The sequence below is a fragment of the Sminthopsis crassicaudata genome, chromosome 2, assembly GCF_048593235.1.
Source record: "Sminthopsis crassicaudata isolate SCR6 chromosome 2, ASM4859323v1, whole genome shotgun sequence".
NCBI classification, from domain to species: domain Eukaryota; kingdom Metazoa; phylum Chordata; class Mammalia; order Dasyuromorphia; family Dasyuridae; genus Sminthopsis; species Sminthopsis crassicaudata.
In genome coordinates, this window is record NC_133618.1 from 465778477 (window position 1) to 465794787 (window position 16311).

The 16311-nt window shown below is 32.6% G+C and overlaps 1 protein-coding gene across 6 annotated transcripts in view; it reads right to left on the reverse strand.

Moving 5' to 3' along the window:
* Positions 1 to 16311, reverse strand: part of DENND1A (DENN domain containing 1A) — a 701497-nt gene that overhangs the window by 341359 nt on the left and 343827 nt on the right. For all 6 annotated transcript variants that reach the window (XM_074293045.1, XM_074293044.1, XM_074293042.1 and 3 more), the window contains one exon: positions 6805 to 6858. Coding sequence is in view for 4 of the 6 variants with exons in the window: in XM_074293044.1 (XP_074149145.1) it covers positions 6805 to 6858 (54 nt within the window). In the remaining 2 variants the exon portion in view is untranslated. The remainder of the gene's footprint in view (positions 1 to 6804; positions 6859 to 16311) is intronic.

Genomic DNA, 16311 nt, shown 5'->3' on the forward strand with positions numbered 1-16311 from the left:
GGAAAGACAAGAAAAGAATAAAGGGGGAGGAAAGGAAAAAGAAAAGAAAGAAGGAAGGAATGAGGAAAAAGAAATGAAGAAAAACAAAAGAAAAAGAAGAGATGAGAAAGGAAGAGAGGAAGTACAAGAAAGAAGATAAAAGAATAAAGGTGGAGAAGATATAAAAATAAAGAAAATAGGGCATGAAGGAATAGCAAGTGAACAACAAGAAGGAAGGAAGAAGAAAAAAGAAAATTAGGAAAGGAAGAAAGGGTTGGACAAAAGAAATGAAAAATGAGGAATGAGAGAAGCATTAGGGACTTAGAAGAAAAATATCTTAAATCCAGAATATTGTAAGAGATAGTCTTTCCAACACAGTGTGAACCCCAAACTGATCCTCCCTGGATGCTTCCACATATTGGTCAACTCTGTTGATGATTTCACTGTATTTAGTGACTTTTAGGACCATATTCATTATAAATGACTGAGGTCCAAGTTTCTTCTTACAAAATGAGATGAAAGGAATAATTTTCTAAAGTACTTTCTTGTTTTAACATGTGATGATATTTTACTTGCAATATATTTGATATTGTAACTCCTTTTAGAATAATTTATGAGGCAGGAATATTTCATAACTTTCAATAGGTTTTATTTCTGAAAAATGACATTTGTTCCAATAATACCACAAAACAAGTCTTCAAATGCCTTCCCTAAATTGATATGATATTGTTAAATATTCATGGGTAGTTTATTATTTTTTCTGGGAAACTGAGTATATATTATAAATTCCAAGTCTAAAATGTTTAAGAAGAAAATGTCTCAAAAGATTAAGAAAAAATCCATTCATTATATTCATAGGACATAAAATATCAGATTGGAAAGGATCTTAGAATATCAAGACATAAAAATTTAGGAATATTCAGATTATCAAAAATCTAACACCTTTAGATTTAGAGCCTGAAGAGACCTTAAAAATATTAGTCCCACTCTCTTTTTTCCTCCTAATTCAGAGAGAAGGAAAACAAGACCTAAAGAAGGTTAAGAAACTCAAATTTCCACACAGCAAAAAGAAAAGACATAATTTGAACCTAGTTTTGTTTTTTTTTTTTATTCCAAATTTCAGGGCTTTTTCTACCTATAATGCCTTTTAAAAGAAAGAACAGCAAACAAAGAAAGAAGCTGAGTAAAACCATCATTTTATAAATTACAGAAATAAGGCCCTTAAAAGAAGTGACTTGAATAGGTCAAAAAGTGGCAGAGTTGAAACTAGGGCCTAGTTCTTCAGAAATCCAGTTCAGTACTGCTTAATAAGGACTCAAATCAGCAACAAAATTCATCAGAAAGAAAGCAGAGATTAGCCAGAAGCTACAGTCATTCTTCTGTACCAATCTAAAAACTATTTCAATAAACAATTACCTGACAATTTCCCCATGTGATAATGGGTTGACTGCAATGAACTCCATTTGTTTATTTTTGGACATCACTATGAGTTCATAAATCTTGTTTGTATCATAGAGAATCTTGGGGAAATGTGACATCTCAGTAATGTTCTATGTAACTGTCCTTCTAAATGCTTTCTATGAATCATTAACCATTTTGCTCGACACCAAGCTAGATAATCATGACAAGTTTGTTTAATATTTCACATGCAGTTCCATATGATAATCCACTAAGCAAACAAAACTTTCAAAACATAACCAATAGGAGTACATTACACTACTAGCTTAATACTACGATTACTACTATATATCCATTTGTGATGTAGGATATTTCTTTAATATGTAATTTAAATATAATTATGATATGATATGTTATATGAATATATGTATTCTTAAATATAGCATATTTAATAATAAATTGCTTAAAATCTAAAAGATTTCTTTAATTTTTTTTAATCTCAATAACAATTCTTCACTGAAATTTTCCTTCAAAAGGGTAGGGTTTCTTAATTGCATTGTTATGTCATGTACTTGATGTATGAATGTCAAAGGTTATGCCACCTGGACAAAAGGAAAGTCATAATAATAATAATAATAATAATAATAATAATAATAATAATAATAATAATAATAATAATAATAATAATGTTGGCAGTAATATAGTACCTTTAAGGTTTGGGAATTGCCTATAAGACTCTCATTTGAGTTTCACAAGAATCCTATCTCAACCCTGAGGTGGAGGTGTTATTATGGTCTTTTATAGGTGATAAGGAAACTAATGCCCAGTAAACTTAAGTAATGTAGCTACATGGTACATTCAATAAAATGCTGGACTTAGAGTCAGGAAGACAGGAGTTCAAATCCAACCTCAGAGACTTAGTAGATAAGTGATTTATTCACGCTCACACAACTTCTATCTCAATTTCCTCATTTAAAAAAAAAAAATTGTGAAGTTAGGGGTGAATGTGATAACAATAGTATCTATTTCTCACGGTCATTATGAGGATAAAATGAAATCATTTGTAAAGAATTTGGCAAAATTTAACACCCTATAATTGTTAGCTGTAATTATTATATAGGACATCATCATCATCATCATTCTTATCATTAGTATTATCATCGACTTTCCAATAATCATCTGGCTACTACACCTCAAAGTCAGAATTTGAATCCTGGCTTTCTGATTCTTATCTGGATCATGTTGCTTTTCTTTGTACTGGCCCAGTGATGGACTGACTCTAGGTCTGTAATCTGTGGAACAGCCCAGCAAAGCAGTGAGATAGAGGCTCACAAGATTATTAAGTAGTGTTACCACAGCAACTCATGAAAGCAATTACCAAGGAATAATGGGGCTATAGTCTGTCTCAGTGGAGAAAGTCCTTTTACAGCTGAAGCCTTCAAGTATTGAAGGTTTTTTTTCCTTTTTATTACTAATGTTAATACCATAAATGGTATTAATATTAAATACATATCATCATCATTAACAAGAACAAATCACAACTTTAAAAAACCCAAACACGTGCAGTTTTAAAAATTTTTCTGCATAATAACCAAGTAAAATGGCCATACAAGAATTACCATTACCCACTTTGAAAAAGACAGAACTGAGGTCCAGAGAAGCCTAACAACAGTAGGAGGAAATTAAATTGCTGACTGATAGTATCAGTGTCATTATGGTCATTCTATAGATGAAAAGCTAAGGCCAAGGGAGAAATAACCTGCTCAAGACCACATGGTTAGTAAATTTTCAGAAGGCACATATATAATAAATCCAGGTATCTTGACTACCAGTGTAGCGTTCTTTTGCTTACATTTTGCTATTAGATGAAACACACTCATGCTTATATGATGTTAGCATACAGATTAAATGCTAATAATGAATTACAGTTACTGTATTCAGTTCCTTTGAGAAGAAAAACATAGTTTTGATATTAAAGTTATGGAAAAATAAAGAATAAACTTCAGTAAGCACTTGAAAATTGAAAGAAATCATCTGAAAGGATGCAGTGGAAAGAATATTGGTTTAGAAATAAATTTGCATCTCAGGTTTGAAGTGTTTTAAATAAATTTTTATTGATATCTTTTTTTTTTCAACATCACTATAATTTTTCCCAATATTCTTCCTTACCCATACCAAAGAATCATTATATAAAACCAAATTTTAAAGGGAAAAAAAAAAAAAAAACGGCAAAACTGGCTAACATACTAGAGGTTTGAAAATATGGACAAAATGCAGACCTTCAACATCTGCCAAAGAGTGGGGTGTAAGAGTCTTCTTCTTTGGAGCCACTTTGTCCTTTTCTTTTTCCTTAGGGATGTGGGGAGGGGGATGCACAATTAGGGTTAAGTGACTTGCCTAGAGTCAGACAGATAGTAAGCATTAAGGGTCTGAGGCCAGATTTGAATTGAGGTCCCCGACTCCAGGGCCGATTCTCTATGCCAACTAGATGCCACGTTTGTTTTTTGAAGCTCTACAATATTCACTTTTGATTGGTTTTTGGCTAATCTTTCCATTTATTGTTTTTTTCACAGTGTACATTGTGTTCTTGCTTTACTTTGCTCTTCATTAGATTATGTAGTCTTTCTATGCTTCTCTGAATGCATAACATTTATCGCTACAATAATATTCCATTACATTAATGAATCACAAATTTAGCTGACTGATAAGCATCTATTATTTTTCAATTTTATGCTTATCCGTCAGTTAAACAATTTGTTTTCTATATGACATCAGTGGGGAATAAGCCTAGAACAGAAATCCCTTGGTCAAAGGGGATGGACACTTTTAATCACTCTTATTTGCATTAATTCCAATGTGCTTTTCCCAAATGCTCGTACTGATTCATAGTCAGAGCTTTACCAATGATGCATTAGTGTGCCTATCTTCTCATAACCCTTCCAACAATGACAATTAACATGTGTTGTAAGCGTTTCCATTTTATAACATGTTAGGTAAAAAACATTATTGTGGTTCTAATTTGGAAAAACATTTTGTGTGCTTTGGAAGATTAGTACCCATATATTTAGTGCATTTTTCTAGTTATTTTGAATATTTAACTTTATATTATTATGTTTTGGATTCTATTTTCCTGTTGAAATTTTTGGGAATTTATTTTGTAAATAAAACTTACAATTTTGCTGAAGATATTTTAGATTCTTTACTGAATTCCTATGATTTATAAGTAACATCATGACATCAGTAAATAGGGATAGTTTGGTCTCTTCTTTGCTTATTGCTATGCATTTAATTTCTCTTGTTTTATTACTAACATTTATATGACTAAAATATATTTATTAGAGAGGGTGGGCATACTTGCTTTTCTCCTGTATTTGTTGGGAAAACTTCTAGTGTATACCCATTTCATGTGATGCTTACTTTTGATTTTAGGTAGATACTTTTTATGATATTAAAAAAATCTCTATGCCTGTATTTGATAGGCTCTTTTGGCATAAATTAGTATTGTCCCTTATCCCTTTTGAATGACATTGTCTTTACTAATTGAAATAGTCATGTGGTTTTGGATATTTTTAAATTTAATGTCTTGCATCTAGTTAGCCCTCAATAAATATTTGTTGTATTTAACTAAATTGCCTTTTGTTTTTAAAGTGATAAATATGTTGATTGCTCTCCTAATGTTTAATTACGTTTTATCCCTAGGTGAAATACAGCTTAATAATGATGAATGATTTCTTGGGTAAATTGCTATAGTTGTATAATAGGATTCTATTTAAAAGTTCTGAGTAGACATTCATGAATGATATTAATCTACATAGTTTTTTGCTTTATCTTTCATTGTTTAGATATTAGGAATATATTTCTCACATAAAAAGAATCTGATAGGTTTTTTTCTTAATATTTGACAATAATTAGTAGCATTGTTCTTTATTTGTTCTTTAAAATTTTGATAGAATTATGGATCCATCAGAAGTAGAAGCTTTTTTCTTTGGTAGTTCATTATTTATCCATCTGGTTTTCTATTAGATATTGTAATTGAATTTTTTTCCCCCCTGAGGCTGGGATTAAGTGACTTGCCCAGGGTCACACAGCTAGGAAGTGTTAAGTATCTGAGACCAGATTTGAACTCTGGTCCTCCTGAATTCAAGGCTGGTGCTCTATCCACTGCACCACCTAGTTGCCCCCAATTGAATTTTTTTAATCAATTCACATTTAAAGTTATAAAAACTAGATTTATATTTTCCTCCATTTTTTTCTAATGTTAGGTTTGATTTTTTTCCAAATTAAAATCCCTCCTCCTTCTGTAAGCATGTGACTTCTCAGCTTTTTAAAGCTGATTCTCATCAGTTCTTTTCCTCTTATCCTTAAGTTGCTGGCCCTCCCCATTTGTCACACCATTCCCTAGTTTTGGAACTTTGCTTAATTTGTGAATTCCTTTTTTCTTTCTTACTTATAAGTCATTTAATTCTTTCTCCTCTCATTTAAGTAGCCAAGGAAAATATGCGTTCCATCTCCAGACTCTGCCCTCCTCTCAACCTGTTTCAAGATTTTGTTGTTTTCATTTTCTGTGCTTTACCCAAAGAAAATCTCTTCCTCACTCTCTTCATTATTTGCCAGTCTGCCTGAGCGTGGGGTCTAGTTGAGGACAAGGTGCTAAGTGACTATGATAAGAATTAGAAACTAGTTTTTTCTGCCATTGATTCATTAAGTTGTCACCTCTCTAGTGTTAAAAGAGTGTAAGATACCTGTAACTGTTTTCCCTCTGCTACATAATTCTTTAAAGAGATTTGAGAGGTCATAAAACTTGGAGAAAATATCTGGAACCAACCAAGCTAAGCACCAAATAAAAATCAGTAAATCAGGAGTAATAATACCTCAATTGCTTGTGACATGCTCCCCTAATATGGTTAGATTTGTGATAATGATCCCAATAATGGAGAAAACTGATGCAACAAGAAGTATAGAACTAATTCCTTTTATTATGACTCCTTTCAATAAAGTATGTGGTGTAAATAATGTAAGAGAAATAAAGAATGCTAGAGTTGGAAGGGACATCTACTTCTCCCCATATTTTATATGAGGAATATATATGAAAGAAGAGATCTGATTAATATCACACAGTCTGCTGAGGCAGAAGTATAACTCAAATTTAGTTTTCTACATCTATATTTCTGATTTTATTGGTGAAGACAAAACCATACATGATAAGTTTCAGGCAAAAGGGCCTGCTAACATTTAGTGACATAAATGATTGCAGGAGAACAGTAAATGGATGAAGAATTACAAGCTATTAATCATCACAGCATGGGAAAGGGGTGATAGGACAGAATTCTCTATTACTGTTACAGATACTTAGCCTCAACCTACCCATAGAAACTTTCAGAAAGGTGAAAAGGAGTAAGAGGAATTTAAATCAACTCAGATACTCACATTTTCAGGTATGCTGGGAAGTTCTCTTGTGTCAGGCACAGTGAAGTAAGAGTGCTAAAGGAAAAACAAAAACCAAAAGGTAACTCGTTTTTGTAAAAATGAGTAACAGTAATAATGGTATCAATAAGAATATTTATATAACACTTTAAGGTTCAAAGAACCCACACACTATTTATTTAATCATGACCAATAAATCTATGGAGGTAGGTGGAGAAAATTTTACCGAGGAAGAAATTTAAGTTTTAGAAATAGTAAGTAATATATTCAAGATCATGCAGTTAGTAAATGAAAGAGTTGCAATACAAAATCAGATTTCACAATTCAAAATTAGTGTTCCTTTTAATATGTAAAAGATTGCACATCATCTGGAACCATCCATGCTGAATCACGGCTAAAATGATTTTATAAAATTAAATACTTTGTTGCTGTAAAGAAACATGGCAATAAAGTTTACTATAAAATATTTCTGAACATTTGAAACCATTACTTGGAACTATAATAAAAAGGAGAAAATTATCCATTGACATTCTTCTACCAATGCTGTTGAGGTGACAATGTGCTCTTGCACACAAACATAAACTCTAGCAAAGTCGTATTAAACCGGATTATAAACCTGGTTGAGATTACATGTTTGTCACAATGTCAAGAGATGGCCAAATAGCAAGAAGTGTTTTTTTTTTTTTAAATCCATAGATGTTCATAAAGATCATCATCCAAGATTTGATAGGGGTTGCAATTTGTGCTCCAAAAAGCAATATTCACAAAGAAATTGGAGAATTATTTTTTTTTAAATCTCATTAATTCTTGCCTTAAATATTATTTCCAACATCTACAATTTTATTGGTACAAGAAGTTCCTCTATCAACAAAAATTTTAACTCCATATTTTAAGTTAACTGAATAAATATTTCTTGAATTTAAACTATAAGATGAATCTAAAAAATTCATCACAGTAATCATAGTATGACATTTCTTCGATCATTTTTTTCAATTTTACAATTAATTCCTTCTTTCTTTTCTCAAGATTCTGCCCTGGGCTCTCTTCTACTCTCATCTTTCTCTTCCCCTTCCTCTTTTCTTCTCAACACTCTCTTCATAATCAGCTCAAGTAGATTTAATTATCACTTCTATGTAAAAGACTCCCAAGATCTCTCTATCAGCATAGATTTTCTGTGACTGCTATCATCTGTCTTCTGGATATGTCAAATTGGATATATTATAGACATTTTAAAATCAACATGTCCCTGAAGTATTCTTCTGAGAAGCCACCCTTTTAAACTTCTCTATTTCTGATGAAGGTATCACCATTCTTCTAGTACCCAAATTTATAAGCTTCAACTCCTATCAATCATTCCAACTAAATAACTGTCGAGTTTATTCGAACTCCACAATCATTCTGGTACCTGTTCTATTCTCTAAATTTAAATAACCACCAACCTTATTCTTCTCACTTAGATTAGTGGAAAAAGTATAACTGATCTCCTTGGCTTCAGTTTTTCTCCTTTTTAATCCAATTTCCTCAGAGCCAAAACAATATTTGCAAAGCACAGGTCTGACTATGTCACTTCCTTGATAATGAAATTCTAGTGGTTCACTAGTATTTTAAGGATCAAATACAAACTCCTCTGGTGCTTAGCATAATATCTGGAACATATATAGAATAATATTTAGTACAGTGCATGGCATATATAATGCTTAATAAATGCTAGTTGATTGTGGGCTCCAATCTACCTTTCCAGCTTGTTAAGACATTATTCCCTTTCATAAACTCTATTGTTCAGTTAAACTGGCCTTTCTATTCCTTATATATTCAGGTCCTATATCTGTGAATTTGCATAGGCTTCCCCTTACACCTGAAATGGTCTCCCTCCTAATTTCCACTTCACAAAATTACTAGTTTTCATCAAAGTTCAGTTCAAGTACCACTCTCTACATGTGGCTTTTCTTGAATTTATGTGCTGTTATTTCCTCCCCATGAAAATAAGACTGTCTTTATTTTCTATAATAAATTGCAATGACATTTCTAGAAATTTAGAAATAAAAAGAGTAGAGGTCATTAATCAAAACTAACATTTCCTAATCAAGTATCAAAATCTTAGAATCTTCCAAATAGGTTGGGGATCAGAGGAGTCTGGATAGGATAATTTTTGTATCATGGGATATATTTTAGCTCAAACGCAGCTCAATAAAGTTTCTTAAGGTGAAAAAAGTTATCTAATCCAATATGTGAAAAGAAGGTTTCTCTCCAGTTAATACATGTAAGGCCTTGATAAAGTTTTAAATATGTAAGTCAGATAGTCTAGCCCTTGTAATTTCTTTATAATGTAAGAACTTCTAGGACTATGTGAAGAATAGAATTTGTTTGTTAATCCAATTCATACCTTTATTATTTAAAAAAACAAAATCAGTAACATAATATTCTATTAGGATCAAAGACTAACAAGTAGAAGAAAATGTATCCAAGCAGGAAGAAAGTGAAATACCCACAATAATTAAATATAGAAAGACAAAGCAAAGGAAGGAGCCACCTTTAAGTGGTATGACCCTCATTGCCAGATAAGAATTTCCAGGTCATAAAGCACAAGGAAGAGAATTTTTGCAAGAACTATTTTTATTATATTATCTCACTAAGTATATTTTATAAAAGCTAAGTGCACTTGCTAATTATCACTGGGAGACACATTGTCTTCCTTTGACTCATGAGCAAGAGTGGTAGAAATTGAATCATTCAGAATTATACTTACAGCTTAAAAAGAGTAGCAGTTATAATGACTGGTACGAATATAATGTGGAGAAATGGTACTAGGAGGATGCTAGGTGTATAGGTAATCCCTTCTTATGGAATATTAAGTCCTTGTCACTGCATTATCAATGGTTAGTTAGCTCAGTTTCTGAAACATGGCAAGTAGTTAAGAAAAGTCTGTTGGTTTACTGGTTGATACTTCTGTACTGGAAAATGACAGAGACAATAAGGTAGTAAAATCTTAATGAAATAAAAAGAAGAAACCCCTTAAAAAAGTATAGTGAACTCCTTAGTGATGCTTGATCAGAGGACGGCTAGTCATTGGCTAACAAAAGATGAACCGCGTTTCTAGAGGCCTGTTAAAAATCAAGACACAGTTGCTTGCCTTGAGTAAATAAATTTGAAACAAGTGTGGTATCTGGCAGTAAAAATAAAAAAATAAAAAAATAGTAGCTATGAAAAAGGATCTCAGATGTTGAGACAAATTTGTTCTAAGCAATTTTGATAGTTAAGAGGGAATTGATCAGCTACAACATCTTATACATTTTAGGTAGAATAAACTGCAAGCAGCAAAAATTATAGGATCAAGGTAGAATAAAACATTAAGCATCAGGGAGGAGAACCAGCTGTGGATTCAAGAAAGAATTAGCCCTGGAAGTCAGAACTCAAGAGGCAGAGAAAAATATGTCCAGGGAACTCTACTAAATTATCTTCCTAGAGAAGATACACTCAAAGTGAAGGTATTAAAAAAGAAAAGGTTAGTAGGGATCTGAAATGAAAGATGTCAGTTACTTTAGACATATGCATTCCCTATGTGACCAGTGATATAGATAGAATTTATCAAAAGGACAGGCATTTATTTAAATTAACATAGAGGAGTTGCCTTTCCCACATATGTTCTACACATGTGTGCCCACGATTCCCATGGATGTTTTGTGATTGTGCAAGAGTATATTCCAAGTTTGTGGGGAAGTATATCTCAACCTTGTGGGAAGGGAAACCTTTTATTAAAATTATTCTTACAATGCCATCTTCAAAAAAGCTTCTGTTTTGAGTTAATTGTGTCTAGTGGATAACTAAAGGTATGATGGAAATTCATGAGCTATAGTTTCGAAAGTAAAGACTCATATAATATCTTGAACCTAAATTAGTCAACTGCTTTTCCCCTCTCCCCAAGGATGTAACCAATGAATGTGAGTTGAGGGGGATACATTAGAAGAGGAACTACATTTTAGAATTACTCTGAATGATGTAGTAAATACATCAAGAATCCTAAAACTGTGTTAGTGTGGGAACTCCTTTCACCAAGGTCTATCTGCAACTCACATATGACTTGGTGGATAAGACGGGGTAGCTTGCTTGAAACTCAATTTAATTGAGTTTTACCCATAATTATACAGCAATGTGTCAGACATAGGATTTGAACTTAGGTCTTCTTAACTAAAAATACAAAACTCATTAATTCCACTATATCTTATTTCTTTTTTGAGTTGAGCCAGAACAAATATTCCAATTTTAAAGAGGCTTGGAAAGAGGAAGCCCATAAGGGTATGTATTAAATTAGTGTCCAAGGTCAGCATTTAAACTTAAGTCTCCTGAAGCCATGTTCAAGTAAAAAACACATTCTATTAAAAGATGCTGCTTCTTTTTTATGAATGTAAAAGCATTTATTAAGTGCTCACTACATGCCAAGCACTGTTCTGAGAGCTGGGGATACAAGTACAGATTTTGCAATCAAGAAGAACTCAAATACTAAGAGAAGGAGAGAAAGAACACAACCAGAGGGACACTTTAGTATGAACAGTAACAGGGATAGTGACTGGGGTCATAAGGGAATAAATCAGTGAACCCCTCCCAGCAGCAGTGGAATAATTGATTTGCTCATAGTACCAGAAATGGGGGAGGGGAAGCAGTGTAAAATATAGTTATGTCAGGAAGGTAGTTTTCAGAAAAAATGCCTGTGGAGTAGAGAACAAAGTACAACATGGCTAGTGTCTGTCTGAAAGAATAGGCTAGGTGGCTCTGTTACCAATCAGAAAAACAGATCTCCTAGAAATTCTGAAGATGAAATCATGAAGCATCAAATCATGGGTGTTTTGCTTTTCTCAAAAAAGAGAAAGTTCATTAGAAAAAAATAATTGGAGAGTGCTCTTTTGTAGAACATTGGTGGCTTTATTCTTTATAATGCATTTTTTTTACTTAGTCCAGAGCTTATTAGGTTTACACTTTAAGATGATTTGTACTAAAGAACCTGCCACATCTGGCCATTCACTGGGGGAAGGAAGAAACGCCAACTCATGAATGGAACAGACCGACTCTGCTAACTAACTGCTGGTGTAAAACATTGATTTTTAAGATGTATGGAAAACATAGGGAACAGACAACATTACTAAAGTACAGAAAAGGTATGATAATATCTTTGGTGAAATTCGATAGAAATAGTAGTTGTCTAGTCACTGGATAAAAAATATAGGTGACACTTCTAGAGACCAGCTAAAATCAAGATATACTTGTCTGATCTGTAATGGCAAAGAGAAAAATCCAGAAAAACTAGGCATTCAGTGGAAGCATGGTTGAGTGTAGTAGATCTCATCCAGAGTATGATTCCCTGTTCAGTAAAGCATTTGAACTGTGCCAAAGAAAGTGGTTGTACTTCTATTATCTAGTGAATGTTAACTTAAAATACCATATATCTACTATCAATCCAGTAATACTTTTAAATGAATTTGCATTTTATCAATCACAAGATGTCAACATTTTTAGAAAGTGTTGCTATGCATATTTAACATGTATTGGTCTACCTGCTATCTAGGGGAGGGAGTGGGGGGAAGGAGGGAAAAAGTTGGAACAGAAGATTTTGCAAGAGTCAATGCTGAATAATTACCCATACATATGTCTTGCAAATAAAAGCTATAATTTTAAAAAGTGTTGTTATGTATATGTATGAGACCTCTAACTCATTCAGTTTACAAAAGAGATACTTGCTTATTTATTATATTAGGTCACTTACTGAACTGAACTAAACCTGTGACAATAAAACCATAGCCATTCAGATCTCCTGAAGAGAAATGGTCTTGATTAGGAACCAATGATAAAGTGGAAAAATCTTTGGACAGTCAGGAAATTGGGATTCTTCCTTATTCTTCTTAATTTTAAAAGGACCAGAAGAGATGCTAAATGAATGAATAAAAAATTTAAGAAGAACAAGAAATGAGGATAGGTCTGTTCTAAGACATAAGGATACAGGCAGAAACTAGGCATTGACCCATACTTAACACTGTACACCAAGATAAGATCAAAATGGGTTCATGATCTAGGCATAAATGAGATTATAAATAAATTAGAAGAACACAGGATCATTTACCGCTCAGTCCTGTGAAGGAAGAAGGAATTTGTGACTAAAGAAGAATTAGAGGTCATTATTGACCACAAAATAGAAAATTTCCATTATATTAAGTTAAAAAGCTTTTGTACAAATAAAACTAATGAGAACAGGATTAGAAGGGAAGCAATAAACTGGGAAAACATTTTTACAGCTAAAGGTTATGATAAGGCCTCATCTCCAAAATATATGTAGAACTGACTCTAATTTATAAGAAATCAAGCCACTCTCCAATTGATAAATGGTCAAAGGATGTGAACGGACAATTTTCTGATGAAGAAATTGAAAGTATTTCTAGTCATATGAAAAGGTGCTCCAAATCGTTGTTGACCAGATAAATGCAAATTAAGACAACTCTGAGATACCACTACACACCTGCCAGATGACAGGAAAAGATAACAACAAATGTTGGAGGGGATGTGAGAAAACTGGGGCATTAATGCATTGTTGAAGGAATTGTGAATGGATCCAACCATTCTGGAGAACAATTTGGAATGATGCTCAAAAAGTTATCAAACTGTGCATACCCTTTGACCCAGTAGTGTTACTACTGGGCATAGATCCCAAAGAGATCTTAAAGAAGGGAAAGGGACCTGTATGTGCAAGAATGTTTGTGGCAGCCCTCTTTATAGTGGCCAGAAACTGGAAATTAAGTGGATGCCCATCAATTGGAGATTGGCTGAATAAACTATGGTATATGAATATTATGGAATACTATTGTTCTGTAAGAAATGACCAACAGGATGATTTCAGAAAGGCCTAGAGAGACTTACATGAACTGATCTGAGTGAAATGAGCAAGATCAAGAGATCATTATATACTTCAACAACAATACTATATGATGATCAATTCTGATGGACGTGGCCATCTTCAAAAATGAGATGAACCAAATCAGTTCCAATAGCGCAGTAATGAACTGAAGCAGCTACACCCAGCAAAAGAACGCTGGGAGATGACTACAAACCACTACATGGAATCCCCAGTCCCTTTGTTTTTGTCCTCTTGCATTTTTTATTTCCTTCACAGGCTACTTGTACACTATTTCAAAGATCGATTCTTTTTGTACAGCAAAACAACTGTTTGGGCATGTATACATATATTGTATTTAATTTATACTTTAATATATTTAACATATATTGGTCGACCTGCCATCTGGGGGGGGGGGGGAGAAAGGAGGGGAAAAATTGGAACAAAATTTGGCAATTGTCAATGCTGTAAAATTACCCATGCATATATCTGGTAAATAAAAACTATAATTTAAAAAAAAAAAAGTTATCAAACTGTGCATACTCTTTTATCCAGCAGTGTTACTACTAGGCTTATATCCCAAAGAGATTTTAAAGAAGGGAAAGGGATCTGTACATGCAAAAATGTTTGTGTCAGTCCTTTTGGTAGTGGCTAGAAACTGGAAAGTGAATAAATGTCCACCAATTGAAGAATGGCTAAATAAATTGTGGTATATGAATGTTATGAAATATTATTGTTCTATAAGAAATGACCAGCAGGATGAATACAGAGAGGTTTGGAGCGACTTACATGAACTGATGTTAAGTGAAATGAGCAGAACCAGGAGATCATTTTACACTTCAACAACACTACATGATAGTCAATTGTGATGAACATGGCTCTCTTGAACAATGAGAACATCCGGATCAGTTCCAATTGATCTTTAATGAACAGAACCAGCTACACTCAGAGAAAGAACACTGGGAATTAAGTGTGGACCACAACATAACATTTCCACTCTTTCTGTTACTGTTTGCTTACATTGTTGTTTTTTTCTTCTCAGGTTATTTTTACCTTCTTTCTAAATCTGATCTTTCCTGTGCAACAAGATAACTGTATAAATATGTATACATGTATATGTGTAAAAACATATACTTCACATATACTTTAATTTATTTAACATGTATAGAATTATCTGCCATCTAGGGGAGGGGCTGCTAAAGAAGGAAGGGAAAAGTTGTTACAGAAGTTTTTACAAGAGCCAGTGTTGAAAAATTACCATGCATGTTTTTTTAATTAAAAACTATAATAAAAAAAGACATAAGGATACAAACAGAAAAGAGTCATTGATCTCAAGAAACTCACATTCTAATAGAGATCAGCTTCACATATAGGAAAATATATCTGTTAAGGGAGACAGAGAAATATGCATAATCAAGCACAATAAAGCCCTCCTGTTGCTATGTCTTCATTTAGCATCTTTAGTTTATTCTTTATCAAGAGGTTGGTGGTATGATTCACCATCAGTTTTCTCGAATCGTAATTGGTTACTGCAAAGAGTTCTTTCCAAGTTTTGTTTTTATTGTTATTATATAAATGGTTTTTCTGCTTCTGCTTACTTTCACTCTTCAACTTCTCACAAGTCTTCCTAGGTTACTTTGAAAGTTTTCCCTTTTTAATTTCTTAGAGAATAACAAAATATTCAATTATATACACATATCCAATTTGTAATCTTCATCTGTTGGTCATTTCTTTAGTTTCTAGTACTTTATTATAATTAAAAGAGTACCTATACAATTCTGTACACTTGGGTCCTTTTCCTCATTTTGATCACTTTGGAATAGAAGACTAACTAGGAGTATTTCTGGGTAAGAATGTACATAATTGTATAACTGATTTGGGGGCATAGTTCCAAACTGTAGGGTTAAGAAGAAGGTAACAATTTACAGCTACAAAACAAGACATCAATGTCAACGTTTCTCTTTCAACATTATTATTTTTTTTGTCATTATTACTATTCTGATGGATATGAGGTAGAAGCTCAAAGTAGTTTTAATCTAGCAAATCTGCATTCCTCTAATAATTAGTAATTGAGAGCATTTTTTAAATAGTACTACTGACAGGTTGGACTATAATTTGTAAACTGTTTATATCCTTTGAATTTATCTACTGAATTTTCCCTTAGTTTTATAAATTTCATTTTTCTTTTCATTAAGTTCAGATAACTATTAACAATTAAAGAACAAATTATATCCACATAGTAAGACTTTGTTTTGCTTCATTTGGCTGGTAATAACTTTTAGATAATAGTCCAATGATTCTTTCTTTTTCACTTCTCTCCTCTATTTCCCCCCTCAATTACATGTACAAAATTTTATTAACATTCAATTTTTTAAAAATTTTAGTTCATATTCTTACAAATCTGATTCAGGTCTCTAAATACTTGAGAAACAAGGACTTTATCAGACAACTATACTACATCAGAGAAACAGTTACTACAACAGAGAAAGTTTCCAGTTTTCCTTATAAACATGGCAGAATTTTAAATTTAATATAACAAAAATTATCCATTGTGCAACCCATAATGTTTTCTATCACTTGTTTGGTCATAAAAATTTTCCTAATCATAGAACTAATAAGTAAATTTTTCCATGTTC